The sequence below is a fragment of the Mytilus galloprovincialis genome, chromosome 3 (assembly GCF_965363235.1).
Source record: "Mytilus galloprovincialis chromosome 3, xbMytGall1.hap1.1, whole genome shotgun sequence".
In the NCBI taxonomy this organism is placed as follows: domain Eukaryota; kingdom Metazoa; phylum Mollusca; class Bivalvia; order Mytilida; family Mytilidae; genus Mytilus; species Mytilus galloprovincialis.
In genome coordinates, this window is record NC_134840.1 from 18504972 (window position 1) to 18519836 (window position 14865).

At 29.9% G+C, this 14865-nt stretch overlaps 1 protein-coding gene across 2 annotated transcripts in view; it reads left to right on the top strand.

Annotated features, from left to right (window-relative positions):
• The window catches only part of LOC143067321 (uncharacterized), a 60534-nt gene extending 48414 nt beyond the window's left edge, over nucleotides 1-12120 (top strand). For both annotated transcript variants that reach the window (XM_076240480.1, XM_076240481.1), the window contains 6 exons: nucleotides 3039-3248; nucleotides 5750-5866; nucleotides 6660-6731; nucleotides 7524-7629; nucleotides 8888-8981; nucleotides 9602-12120. In XM_076240480.1, the coding sequence (XP_076096595.1) occupies nucleotides 3039-3248; nucleotides 5750-5866; nucleotides 6660-6731; nucleotides 7524-7629; nucleotides 8888-8981; nucleotides 9602-9659 (657 nt within the window). In that variant the 3' untranslated portion in view covers nucleotides 9660-12120. The remainder of the gene's footprint in view (nucleotides 1-3038; nucleotides 3249-5749; nucleotides 5867-6659; nucleotides 6732-7523; nucleotides 7630-8887; nucleotides 8982-9601) is intronic.
• Nucleotides 12121-14865: the final 2745 nt, after the last annotated feature.

Here is a 14865-nt window from a genome sequence, read left to right on the forward strand (position 1 = left end):
ATGTACTCATCTCAATAGGTCTTCAATTTATTCTTACATTTTAACCAAATTGCTAGTCAGAAATTAGTGTGAAATTAGTAGGAGTTTATAGGATTTCATGTTGAAGGGTTATTTGTTTTTTGTGATCAGCTACAATTACAAGAAGATATATTTATTTTATATTGAAACCATTCCTTGAAGAATCAAATCTCATTTTATTATTCCAGTTCTTTTTAATTCAAACAGCAGAATTCATTTTCTAATAAAATGAAGAGCTTTCCTTAAGAAAACACAGATGATTAATTTCTATGAAATAAATGTCTTTGGCAAACATAAATTTGATTTCAGAGTCAGAAATGTATTACATGATTGTGATAGATTAATTGTATTGTAACCAAGCAAGTTATGTTTCAAGAAACTGAAAGAAAACCATCTTGTAATTATAAATTTTAAAGGCTTTATCGCTTTCTATCACTGCCAATAACTATTTCTCAGTGGTTTTACAAAACTTTTGGAGTGTAAAAATTCCTATGTATGGTAATTCAAAATAAATTTCTTTTACATTTGTTATTATTGTTTCAATTTGGTTGACAGCTATGGCTTTTCTACACTCTTCACAACACTTCCAAAAAGTAATCAAATTTTATAAAATGGTCCTTTTAAAAATCTGTTTGCCAAGTTTTTCTCCTATGAACAGGCATAAATCCATTTGTTAGTACCACTACACAGCAGCAGGTTAATTTAATTTGCAACAGTAAAACCCACATTTTATGAACCAAGTTTCTAATACTATACAGTTATCTCTTAATTTTTATCAAAATTATATATACCAGTATATTGATTCTTTGAGTTTGTTATATAATGAATAAAAGAAAATTGCTAAGTATGAAACAAAACTGTTTGTACAGTACTTATTATTTTGTGCCTGATGGATATTAATGATATTTTCTGACCATCTGACCCCTATTCAGATAGAATATCAGATCCAAAATAAACTGTAAATAATGGCCCTAATGCTATGGCAAAATCCATAGACCAAATAAAACAAGTGAAATCTAATGGTTCAAATATTGGTTTTATATCAGACTTGTGTTTATACAGACCAATGTATTGTGAAACATGATGTCAAAATATGGAAGTACAAATGATGCTTTTATTATAGTTCTTATGAAATAGATGACAGCTTTATTATTTGCTGTCTACATGTATTTGTAATTTGAAAAGTTTCCAATATATTTATTTGATATTGGCATTATTAGCAAGCCAATCTGTCTCTTAATTACCATACCAGATTTTAATATGGGACAAAAATCTGAATTACAGGCATATAATCGAAATTATAGATGATGTGTAAATATAAAAGTATTCTAAAGAGCTTAGCAACTTTCCAGAGAAACAACAGTGAAGGGAAGGGTTACAATTAGTGAATGATCATCTTGTTTTAATTTGAAGGGTACAGAACATATCATTAGTAGAATGTAGGAACACAATTCACCAAGGATCAGGTGGATACTAAAAAAGGTTTTAGGCTCTTATACATTAAATCATTTCTGGCTTAAAGGACACATTTACACTAGCCAGTCATATAACTTCTTTTATAAAGTAATTGTGTTTATGTGTTTAAAGAAGAAAAACAGTAATTCAATAAATAAGACAATTGATTTTTAGTATATAAGGAAATTTGTTTCTATTTTCTATGAATAATTGATGAAGTTCATTAGGTATCTTTATTAGTGGAACCAGTTTGTGGTACAAGTTCTGTTTATGAAAAGAGTCTTTGGCAGATCAAATATTTTGTGTACAGGTTTCCATTCTACGTCCTTATATTAACAAACAGCATATTGTATAAATAAGACGGTCCAGAATTCATACATACTGTCTTTTTGCCAGAAGCCCCTAGGGACCAGATTCCTCATGGGAATGACTTATTCCTCAAATTTCACACCTTTTAATCATCATGCTATAAACATGTTTTGCCTTGTTTATATTTTGCATAATATTCATAAGGTATCTATCATGTTTCACCTATTTTAATAGTACATGTATATTAGTTACTATGTAAATCAGTGTTTGAGCTTTTTTTAATCAATAATTAATTATTTATCTAATGCTGCTGTTTTATGAATATCTCACAACATGAATAATATATACAACGAAGGATCTATGTTCAAGAAAAACATGATATAGCTTTGGTGAAAAAACTTAACTTCAAATTGGCATCAAGCACAAATATCCCCATAGGAAATTAGAAGTTGTGACCTTAGTCTAATGTATTTATCATTTGGAACCTTTCCCAGTAAACCAGGGATAGAAAAGCTATGGTTCAATTGATTAAATAGAAAATATTACTTTAACAGTACACTGAGTGCAGGCTGTAAAATTCTGTCCATGACCTCAGCTATTTAAGTAAGGTAAATTGACCTGTATTTAAATCCATTACTCTACCTGTGTGCTGGGTTTCAAGATAAATTTAGATAATTTTCTTTGGTGGACTTCTTTTTTGATGACATAAAAAGCAATGAGAATCAGATTTAATGAACATTATATAATGTGATGTGTTCATATTATATGATTAAGATCAAGTTCTCTCTACACTGTAAAATGTTAGGATTTGCTTATTCAGCAAGTTTCATATCTATTGAAAATAAGTTTAATATACCTGACTGTTGTGACAGAGATAGAAAATTGTCAGTAAAAAAGAATAAATTTTTTTTTCTTACAATGAAAAATCAATAATTTGAAGGAAGGATTAGTTAAACATTTTTGTGGTTATAGTGGTTTGTGATATTATTTTTAAGACTTTCATAACTAAATCTTGTCCTATTGTAGTGATTATATGATTTTGTAACTTTTGAAAGTGTTCTTTTCCCTGAGAAAGGTTTGTAAATTGTTATACCACATCTGACACTACACAGGTTTCCTTTAACATAATATATATAATGAAAAACAAATTCCCATGGGAAAGTGTCAGACACTGTCTATGAATTTAGTTGTGTTAAATATAACTGTTACTTAGTAGCAAAATACCATTATTATAGTGATAACGAATTTTTTTTCAGTCCCAGAAAAATGATCGTGAAGAAATCCGTAGAAAGCTGGCAATGGGACCTGTTGAGGATGACTTTGAAAGTGAAATGTTTAAGAAACCAGGTTTTTCCTCCAAATTACAGACGGGTATGAACTTACAGATCTGCTTCATGAACGAATCTCAAGGAGACAAGGATGAGACAACTGTGTCATTACCTGATGTGGTTCCTGTCATTTCAGAGGTATGAGCTAATATTTCAACCTCAAAAATAACCCCCACCCCCTTTTTCAAGTAATGTGAACATTAACACACAATTGCATTCCCAGTAAATGTTTTTTCATTTATTGCCTGTATGTAAAAAGTAAAATCACAAAAATACTGAACTCCCGAGGAAAATTTAATCGGAAAGTCCCTAATCACATGGCAAAATCAAATGACAAAACACATCAAACAAATGGACAACTCTGTCATATTTTTCTGACTTGGTACAGGCATTTTCAAATATAAAATGGTGGATTGAACTTGGTCTTATAGCCCTAAACCTCTCACCTGTACGACAGTCGCATCAAATTTGATAATATTGATAATGATGAGTGAACAAAACAAACAGACGCAATAGGTAAAAATGTCAAAAATAATGGTAAAAAGTCTAATTCAGCAGGTCACATTCATGAAAAGGGAACAGGATTGTAGTTACGACACAAGGAACACATCCGATATCATCTATATAACAGATATTGCATGACACTCAACCGACCCTCATAGCCAATACTAGATATAAATCCTTATCAAGTAGCAAAATCAAAAGCTCAAACACATCAAACAAAGGGATAACAACTGTCATACTCCTGACTTGGTACAGGCATTTCCTATGTAGAAAATGGTGGATTGAACCTGGTTTAATAGCGCTTAACCTCTCACTTGTACAACAGTCTCATCCAATCCCATTATATTTACAACGATGCGGAAACAAAACAGACATAATAAATATATTAGTCAAAATATGGGTACAGTAGTCATCACTGTGTTACAATCTTAAAACAAACAATTTAACAAAAAAGCATAAAAGCATCTATCAAATTAAAAAAACATTCATTGCTTCGCTTGTCTGACGTCAGAAAATTTATATGTCACATAGGAAGAAATTTTGTCATTCAATGTCTTCAATGTTTATTCAAAACAATTTTATAATTTCACGCATGGGGAATGTTGGCATACAGGGTTAAAAAATCAAAAATATGTTAGAAGTAATTTCAGAAATAGACCGAGATTTAAAATTGTCCAGAAGTTCTTTAGAATCTTTACGAATCCACAAATGGTTATTTAATTCTTATTATTTAATAAGTATGATATTAACATTTAAACTAAATACAGTGAGTTGACTGTTAGTGTTGCTCTCCACCAATTGCAACTCATTCAAAATTTTGACCAAATTGCAATTTGTTTTATTAAACCAAATTGTTCAACTGGTCAGAATATTGAACAAATTGTTCAGTCAAAATGTGAAAGTGCAAGGTGATAAAATAAAACATACTTACAATCCTATAAGACTTTAACTCAACTTTAATGATGCTGTGACAAAATTAGTTTATCAGTTTGTATAGTTATATTATAGCCATTTCCATGCTGAAGAGGAACTGTTTATTTTGAATTGCTATAAAATTGTCCAAACTTAGCTTTCATATAGTTTTTCTTTCTAAAAGTATTCTATATTTATAAGAATCAGATATCATTTTAAATAAAACATCATATATTCAGTAAAATATGTGTGAAATAACAATATGCTATTGATAAGTTTTCAGGGGAGATAACCTAAAATATTATTCTTTTGAATAAAGACTTTTTGAAAGAAAAGTTAATATCTCCCCCATGGAAACTTCCTACAAACATATATTTCAATTTTACACATATTTTACTGAATATGAAATGTTTTAATTCACATAATGTCTGATTCTTATAAATATAGAATACTTTTAGAAAGAAAAACTATATGAAAGCTTAGTTTGGACAATTTAATAGCAATTTAAAATAAACAGTTCCCCTTCAGCATGGAAATGAATATAATATAACTATACAAACTGATAAACTAATTTTGTCACAACATCATTAAAGTGGAGTTAAAGTCTTATAGGATTGTAAGTATGTTATATTTTATCACCTTGCACTTTCATGACTTGGCTGTGGTTTTCTACAGCAGTTGGTTCAAATTTCTGACCAGTTGAACAATTTGATTTTATAAAACAAATTGCAATTTGGTCAAAATTTTGAATGAATTGCAATTGGTGGAGATCAACACTAACAGTCAACTCACTATAATAGACAAATCTGTTAGTTCTAACAGTATCTTAAATTTTTAATTTTCATTTTCTGCTTAAAAAGCTCTATAAAAACTTTTATTTTTATCAGTGGGATGTCATTGGACCAGGTACAGAAACATGCTATGTATTTTAAAAATGACTGGAATTGCAAATATTAGTTTAAGTTATGAAATTTGTGGATTGTAAGTCATTGTATTATAATTTTTGTGTAACCCTTAATAGTTGTAAGCCATAAAATCACATGTTGCCTTTCTTCATTGTCTTTTTGTTGTATGTTTGCTGTCCTATGTCTTAGAATACATGATATGTAAATTTCTTATAGAGTAGACATTGAATTCAGTCATGACATCTATGTAAAAGTTATGTTTTCATTGATTTGAATGACTTTACATATCTAACGAAGTTTATTATTTTTTTTCACCAGACAAAGTCAGATGCTAAGTCTACAGAAGATAATAAAGGAGCAATAAATGATAGAGATGAGGATTTCTTCAAGAAACAAGCAAGACTACAACAAGAAGCTAAAATAGCATTAGCTCAGGTATGTCAGGGGAAATTATTCACCCACATATTCACATCCCTGACTTGCTGAGCAAGATTTGTTCTAATTAAACTGTATTGAAATCACATGAAAACCAGGAGTTACAATGAGTAGTTCTTTGGCTTTACATCAGAAACAAGATTACCAGAAATATAATACAGTTTACAACACTTGGTAAAAACCAGCACCATTTGCAAACTCAAAAAAACCTATTGAAAAAGAATCATAACTAAATTATATGTGACATTAATCAGCCACCCATCAAGTCAGACAATATAAGGTTTATAAAGAAGTACTTGTATGAGCCTGTTTCAGTTTGAAATGCTACTATTAAAGGAATAAGCAATTGGACATTAAAGTAGCAAGCAGGATACTTGACTCTGACATGTTAGTCATGTTACAGTTACATTGAAAATTGCACAGTGTGCTAATGTAAGGTTTTCTGATCAGTTATATTTAGGTAAAAGAGTCTTCAATAAACCACTAGTATTTCAGGTATGCCCTTTCACTATGAGATTGTAATACTTTGTTAATATTTTTTTTTGTAATTTTGATAGTCCAATGCTGGGGTAGGAAATATGACTTGTAATGAAAAGCATTCTTCCACAATGAATCTCTATTGTTATGCTAAAATAGGGGACCTTTAAAAGATTTCAACATATTACGATATCTATATATCTGCTGTAAAGGTATTTGAAATTTTGTTTGTTCTTAGTGACAGAATGAATCTTCTATAACATTTTTTTTTTTAATCTTTTACTTTGATGTATTGCAGTAATATTTGATTTTTCAGGCTAGTACTATGGCCCATATGCAAGTAGAAGTAGAAAAACAGAAAAAGAAGAAATCTCCTGTAGCTGATATAGTAAGTAGGAATTGTAACTAGAGATATTTTATAAGGCTGATGACTCTCCTGTAGCTGATATAGTAAGTAGGAATTGTAACTAGAGATATTTTATAAGGCTGATGACTGAAATGACTTGGATAAGTTTCGTGTAACTTTCTTGACACCTTAATTGCCTTTAGTCTAACTGAACTTTGCCTGCCTAAAGGTTGTAAATTTTATCAGGAGCAGGCTCAAATAAAAGATTTTGACATTGATAAATGTCGCTTGTGAATAATGTGCCATAAGAGATAGTAAGTTTAGCAAAAAATTACTGGTTCGAATAATTTTTTCTAGTCTGAGGCATCAGACTAGGGACTAATGATGCAGGCTTGATTATTAACTTGTTAGTATACTTGTTGAAGATCGATTCAGTGAAATTAACATGATCGTATCACACTAATAGCAGGTTGTCTTGATGATGCATGTAATATTTACTTGGGAACATTCATTAATCTATAAATTAAAAACAATTAGAAAAATTATAATTTCAATTTAGTGTTAACAAACTAACTATATTTTATGGGGTTGTCTTAATGATGCATGTAATATTTGCTGTGGAACATTCATTAATCTATAAATTTATAATAAAACCATTACAAAAACTGTAATTTGTGTTCACAAACTAAATGTATTTTGATAGTGACAAGACAAGATCATTAAGTCAGACTTCATTGGTTTTAATAAAACCCAAAAGTACTTAAAAGCAATCTCCTGAAAGAATATAAAGATACAAGTTAAGATAACAAGTAAAAGAGTAATTTTTATTTGTAGATTGGTCTGCCATTTTCTAACCATCATAGATATGGTAAATCTGTTTATGAGATGAATGTAGGACAGTTACAGACACTGGTCAATGACCTTCACACACAAATAGAAAGTAAGTTGAAGTTCTGGTATCTCTGTAAAAGTGCAGATCTTCACATGACACCATTACTTGTAATATTTTATATCAGAGGTGTATCACAATAAAGAGGTAGATATTACTGCAACATCCGATCTCGATGCATGACGAAGAAAAAAAAAAACACCAGAAAATCTAGTCATGATGCTTCAACCACTAAGAACCTGGTACCATATAGTCTTAAAAGGATAAATTTGTTCACAATGGCCTTAATTAAAAATAAAAATCATAATTTATCAAGAAAGAAATTACAGCTCTCCACTACAAACATATTGTACTGACACTTCTCCATTGTTGAAGGTTTATCTTAACTAATATATCATAAGTTTATTTGTGTTTTGGGGTTGCTGTCTCATTTACTAATGTTTATCTTTTATGATTTCTTAAGGTGGATCGAGACTATTCGACTGCACATAATTTCAAGCATGAATTACAATGCACACAAAGAGAATGTGTCGTAAATTCAATATTTTTTTTTTATTTTTTTTTGCTTGATAAGAAATTTTAAATAATTATAGTTATGTCACTAAAAAAATGTTATCGTTATTATGTGTATCTGTGAAAGGCTCAAAATGACATTTCATCCAATTTCACCATTTTCCCGCCAAAATGTGGGTTTTAAGGCAAAATGTATTTTTTTCCTTATTAGTGACCTATGTTTTTTTATTTGCTCATTCTTTGAAGCTATATTTCAGCTTTTTATATTAAAGTGTTGGACCAAGTGTCATAGAACTTTTTTTTGATATTCCGATAAAAATATGTCAACACCTCTTAGTCTATTTTCCAAATCATTTCATTGAAAAATGGTCCCTTTTACATACCTGTTTAAAAGTAAAATGTTGAGCTTGAATGGTCCGTGACCCCCTTTTTTTTCGACCAATTTGATTCACTTTCTGTAAAGAATAAAATAACAAAAAATACGGCACTTCTGATAGAAACCTTGAATAGGCCCGAGCCACCTTAACTGATTTTGAAATGACAATATTTACTTTATTGGAATTTGAGAAATACCTGTTCATTTATGATATCATTAATGGTATTAAATTTTACTGCACCATATGCACCAGTTTAACAATTAATGTCTCTTCAGCGATGCTTGAGGCCAAAATAAAGGAATAAACTATAACTTCATAATGTCTATCAATCCTTATACAATATTAACGAGATGTTGAGCATATTGACCAGCTGATTATAGTCTGATTTATGATTGTTTACACTCAATTAAAATTTTCAGATTTAAATGAAGACTTGGTAAAACTGCTAATGGAAAGAGATGATCTACATATGATGCAGGATTCTAAACTTGTAGATATAGAAGATTTGACAAGGTAATTATGGATACTAAACTTGTAGATATAGAAGATTTGACAAAGTAATTTTTCCATCTATGTCTTTAGCCTTGAATATCCGTGTGATATAACTTTGATATTTTTGTAGATATACAAGTTATATACACATTTTTTCATTGTGATATTTAAAAAAAAATGTTTTCTTACAATAAGTTTTCTAAATGCTATTTGCTTTTCAAGTTTATACTTCAGAGCATATCAGAACTAATTGAAATCAATTTTAAGGGTGAAAATCCTCTTCTCTTTTCTTTATATAACTTCTGTTATATTAATTTTCCTACTACTTTTTTTTTGTTCATCTGTATTTCATGGAAAAATACTTTTATTTTGTCCAATATCCCTTTCTTTTGCTGTTGAATAAAGTAGATAAACTACTTATACCACTCGGTCCCAAGGCTGGTGCTTATTAACTATCTTAACATGTATCTTCTTAACATGGTAACAAAAGGGATATAACTGTTGCTCAAACTACATCTAGCCAGTACTATCAATTGGCATGTTGTGATGGAAAAACAATTACCAGCACTTCTTTTTAAAGTGACATCATTTTTTTCTATATATATACATATCAAACTTTGAAAATATTTGTTTTTCTTCAGGAGAGCTGAAGAAAAGGCATACAGAATTAACAATAAACCACAGAAGGAAAAACTTTGACACCTTTTAAAAGTGTTATCCATGTCTTCCTGTCATCTGACTTGCAGAGTAGTCTTCATTGGACATCATGCATCCAATCAAATGATAGACCCACCACCATGTGACTATGTGCCTAGCATGCAGGCCATGTGATATTATGTATGCAAGAAGCTATAATCAAGATGTGATTAAACAACAGGCATATCTTTGAATTTGTCACAAAAATAAGGTGTTTTTTTTATAATTTATTTTATAATATGTGCCAAAGATTACAGCAAGTTATTGTATGAAATCCATGTATCTGCACCAAAAACAAAATAATACCTGAAAAAAATCATGAAATACACAGGAAAGTATACCAATTGTATGCAGATTTTATAGAATGCTAAAATCACTTTTGTAACAAATTAATATAGACTCATTCAAAAAGATTTTTACAAGATATACAAATTTCCTAGAATTTGTATTGTAAAACAAAAACAAAAATATGCAAAGGAATGATGGTCATTCTTTTCACTATATTTTTTATTTCAAATAATAAGAAGACAGTGGGATGATTTCCATTTCTTTATCATAATGTTAAAAGTGTAACAAAATTACAAATCATGTGAAGGTTGTAAAATTTACAGATATATAAATATATATATATATGAACAGATATATTAAAACATTAGTTCTGATGTAGTCTGATTTGATTTGGTTAAGTAATATTGATAGTATACATGTTATAAATTATGAACAGTTTTTATTAATATACGTTAGTTATACAGTGGATTTTTTTGTTAATGTAAAATATCTTAATGATATTAATGATTTGTTGTCTGACATTAATTTCAATCTATTGATATTTAAAAAAAAAGAAAGAATCTCTTTTGCTTTCTGAGGTAACGTTTGTTATGCCCCATTTTTGGGCAATATGTTATTCGATCTGTGTGTCCCTTGGTTTGTCCGTGTATACCCTTTCAGGTTCAAGGTAGTTTTTAATGAAGTTGAGGTCCAATCAACTTGAAACTTAGTACACATGTTATCTGTGATATGATCTTTCTAATTTAAATGCCAAATTTGAGTTTTGATCCCAATTTCACAGTCCACTGAACATAGAAATGATGGTTTGAGTGGGACATCTGTGTACTTTGGACACTTTCTTGTTCACTTTTGTCTCTACAATTTTTCTCAATTTTGTCTTCATAACATACATCATTATGAAAAAATACAGGTCCTTCAAATGAAAATAAAATCATTTATATTTTGAATGTAAGCAAAACTCAAATCATCAAAATAACAATCATTTATTACTATAAAGTCCGCTTTTGAAATAAATTTGAATAAAAGGAAATGATTTGGTAAAGGGAGAGAACTTGAGAGTTTCTTGACAATATTTGTTTATCTTGATTGTTGCTCAAATAAATAATGTGATTCAGACACTGAAGAGCGAAAATTATTTAATGGCCTTAAATTCACTTGAATGAACTAAAGAAACAGTGTATTTGAAAACGAAAATATTTACTAAAATAAATATCTTATTGGCATCTATTTGGCATAGGAGCAATTCAGGCTCTTATTTACCTTCTTGTATCTCTGAATTGTGAATTCCGTTAACTTAAGATGAAAAGAAATTGATGATCATCATAGAAAAATAGAGAAATCTATCCATGAATTGTTCAAATTTCATGTAATCAGACAATGAAATATATTTTAACTCATTATCAGTTATCATTTAGTTTTCATGGAAATAAAAGAAAGAAAAAAATACCTTATATGTTTGTATTTACCTAAATTTCATCCAATCCAATTGTTTTGAAAATTTGGACCAAAAGATATCTAAAATGGTATACAACAGCATATATTAATGGATATAGAGTTGTATTTGAAAATACGCAATTTCACATTTCTGATGCATTATTTTTAGTGTTTTGAAAGTTTATCCTTGAATATCATTAGAATTTTTACTTACAATTTATCCATAGGAATGAAATATTTTGTTTTCCATTTTCCTCTACAATTTTATTTTGTGAAGACCCATATAAATTAGAGTTGTGTTGGAAACATTTTTTTCCAGATAATTGTCTGTTATGAAAAGAATTGTGGCTGTTCCACCTATAAATGGGTATCATTACATATTTATTTGAAGTAGTTAGTGAGTTTTATAATAGTTTTTACTCTAGTAAATATTAATTTGATTTAATTATAAATGTAACAAAGTTGAAGTTGAGTAGCAACAGATATACCGGTATACAATTAACAACAAGATCTAACAAAATTTCCACCAGATAATTTACTTGAAGTTTTTTAGAAGTCAAGGGAAAATGTTTGAAACCCTTGCTCAGATTCAAATGTAAATTGTATTAGAATTAATGTTTTTTTAATGATAATGTTTTGTTTAATTTTTTTCTTGATATATTCCATATGTTAAAATCATGTATTTGTTATGATAAACTGAATATCATGTATTGATAATAAACTGCAATTTTGTTTTTTATAAGATTAGTTATTCATTAATTTATCCTTGCCTCAAAAGGACATAGTTAGGTTTTAATTATATAATTGGTTTCTACTTAAAATAAACAGCAAAATACAACCACAGCTAATGTATCTCAAGCTCTGAATAGTCAGGAGCCTGTTCCACTTGTCATTAAGCCTTATTCATGATAAAAAATATCAGCACTATCTTAAATTATAATCAACTTATAACTTGCTCATCTTATCTTTTTAATCATTTTAGTTCAATCACTTGTTTTAACTTTGATAAATCTAATGGCTGCCAAACAGTCCGTGCAATAACTTAAAATCACTCTGATGAAATCTTTTCAAGTTAAGAATTCCTGTGACTAAATGAAGCTCAAGTTCCATTTACCTGATTTAAGCTTTTGTTGTTGTTGAGTTGTAGAACTTTAAGCAGCGTAAGGTGATACATAGAGTGTTGTACATGTGATAGCTTGGAAAGGTTTAAAATAAAAATCTTGTTATATATTGAAGAAACACGACAACAACCGTTTGAAAGTGAATTGAAAACTATTGGAGTGACCACAAGATTCTATGGTACCATATAAAATATAACGGTTATTGTCACAAAAACATATTTCATTCACTATTGACCTGCTGAACAAATGTGGGTGTACTCATATACTCTCTGAAATTCCAATGTTATGTCGCTTGTGATAAATATTAGGTCAAGATCGATTTTGGGGTTTAAGAAAGGTCAATTGACGTCATTATATATAAGGCTATTTTCAATCAGATCTTTTCTACAAAACTTTAGCTTTTTATATTTCATTCACTATTGACCTGCTGAACAAATGTGGGTGTACTCATATACTCTCTGAAATTCCAATGTTATGTCGCTTGTGATAAATATTAGGTCAAGATCGATTTTGGGGTTTAAGAAAGGTCAATTGACGTCATTATATATAAGGCTATTTTCAATCAGATCTTTTCTACAAAACTTTAGCTTTTTATATTTCATTCACTATTGACCTGCTGAACAAATGTGGGTGTACTAATATACTCTCTGAAATTCCAATGTTATGTCGCTTGTGATAAATATTAGGTCAAGATCGATTTTGGGGTTTATGAAAGGTCAATTGACGTCATTATATATAAGGCTATTTTCAATCAGATCTTTTCTACAAAACTTTAGCTTCATTTGGACACTTAGATCGCTTTTAATGTAGGCGCAATATCTAAAACGGTAAAAAATATGAGGCTGCCATAGTAACAACCAACTGGATCTTCCTGCATGAATATGAAAATTGAAGAAACACGACAACAACCGTTCGAAAGTGAATTGAAAACTATTGGAGTGACCACAAGATTCTATGGTACCATATAAAATATAAAGGTTATTGTCACAAAAACATTTCATTCACTATTGACCTGCTGAACAAATGTGGGTGTACTCATTTACTCTCTGAAATTTCAATGTTATATCGCTTGTGATAAATATGAGGTCAAGAGTGATTTTGGGGTTTCGATTTCTGAACCCTACCAAAATTCCTTTATCATTTTTTACTTGATCCTGTTTAGGGGTCAATAAAAATTCCGGTTTTTTGTCACTTTCAATATTTGTTTTTCAAGACAAAATATATTAAGCAATAAAGACAATCTCTACCATACTGTTGAAGAAGAAAGGCCCTTATAGATTTTAAGAGTCAAAAGGTCAATGGTAAATGTCACAGCAGCAACTGATAGAGTGGAATTGAGGCAAATTTTTGTTTTTAATTTTTTAGTTATTATCTTTTGAAATGTATGTCCAAATTAATCAAATTTGGTTAAAAAATGGCCCAAGAAATGAAGATTTTTGTTGATTTTGTGAAGAGCAAGGTCACAGAGGTTAAATATGGACTTAGTACCAAGAAGTTATTGTCCACTATAGTTGAAAATGATGGTTTTCTATGTTAGATGAAAGGTCAATTGACGTCATTTCATATAATAAAATTGAGAATGGAAATGGGGAATGTACCAAAGAGACAACAACCCGACCATAGAGCAGACAACAGCAGAAGGTCACCAACAGGTCTTCAATGCAACGAGAAATTCTCGCACCCGGAGGCGTCCTTCAGCTGGCCCATAAACAAATATATACTGGTTCAGTGATAATGAACCCCATACTAAACTCCAAATTGTACACAAGAAACTAAAGTTAAAATAATACAAGACTAACAAAGGCCAGAGGCTCCTGACTTGGGACAGGCGCAAAAATGCGGCGGGGTTAAACATGTTTGTGAGATCTCAACCCTCCCACTATACCTCTAGCCAATGCAGAAAAGTAAACGCATAACAATACGCACATTAAAATTCAGTTTAAGAGAAGTCCGAGTCTGATGTCAGAAGATGTAACCAAAGAAAATAAACAAAATGACAATAATACATAAATAACATCAGACTACTAGCAGTTAACTGACATGCCAGCTCCGGATCTCAATTAAACTGATTGAAAAATTATGTCTTCATCATATGAATATCGGGCACAATCCTCCCCCTGAGGGGTTTAGTATCATACTATCATAACAAATATGAGAAGAACATAACCCGTGTCATGCCAACAACTGGTTTATTAATAATAAATGTGTTTAGTTCCGATGCAAAGACCCTATAAGTGAATCAATATTAACGCCAAAATATGCAATCTTTAATGACCTGACAACAGTATCGTAACTATATCCCTTCTTAATAAGTCTATTTAAAGGTTTTGTTAGCTTCTGAGGTGAATACTGACATTTTTGTGCTT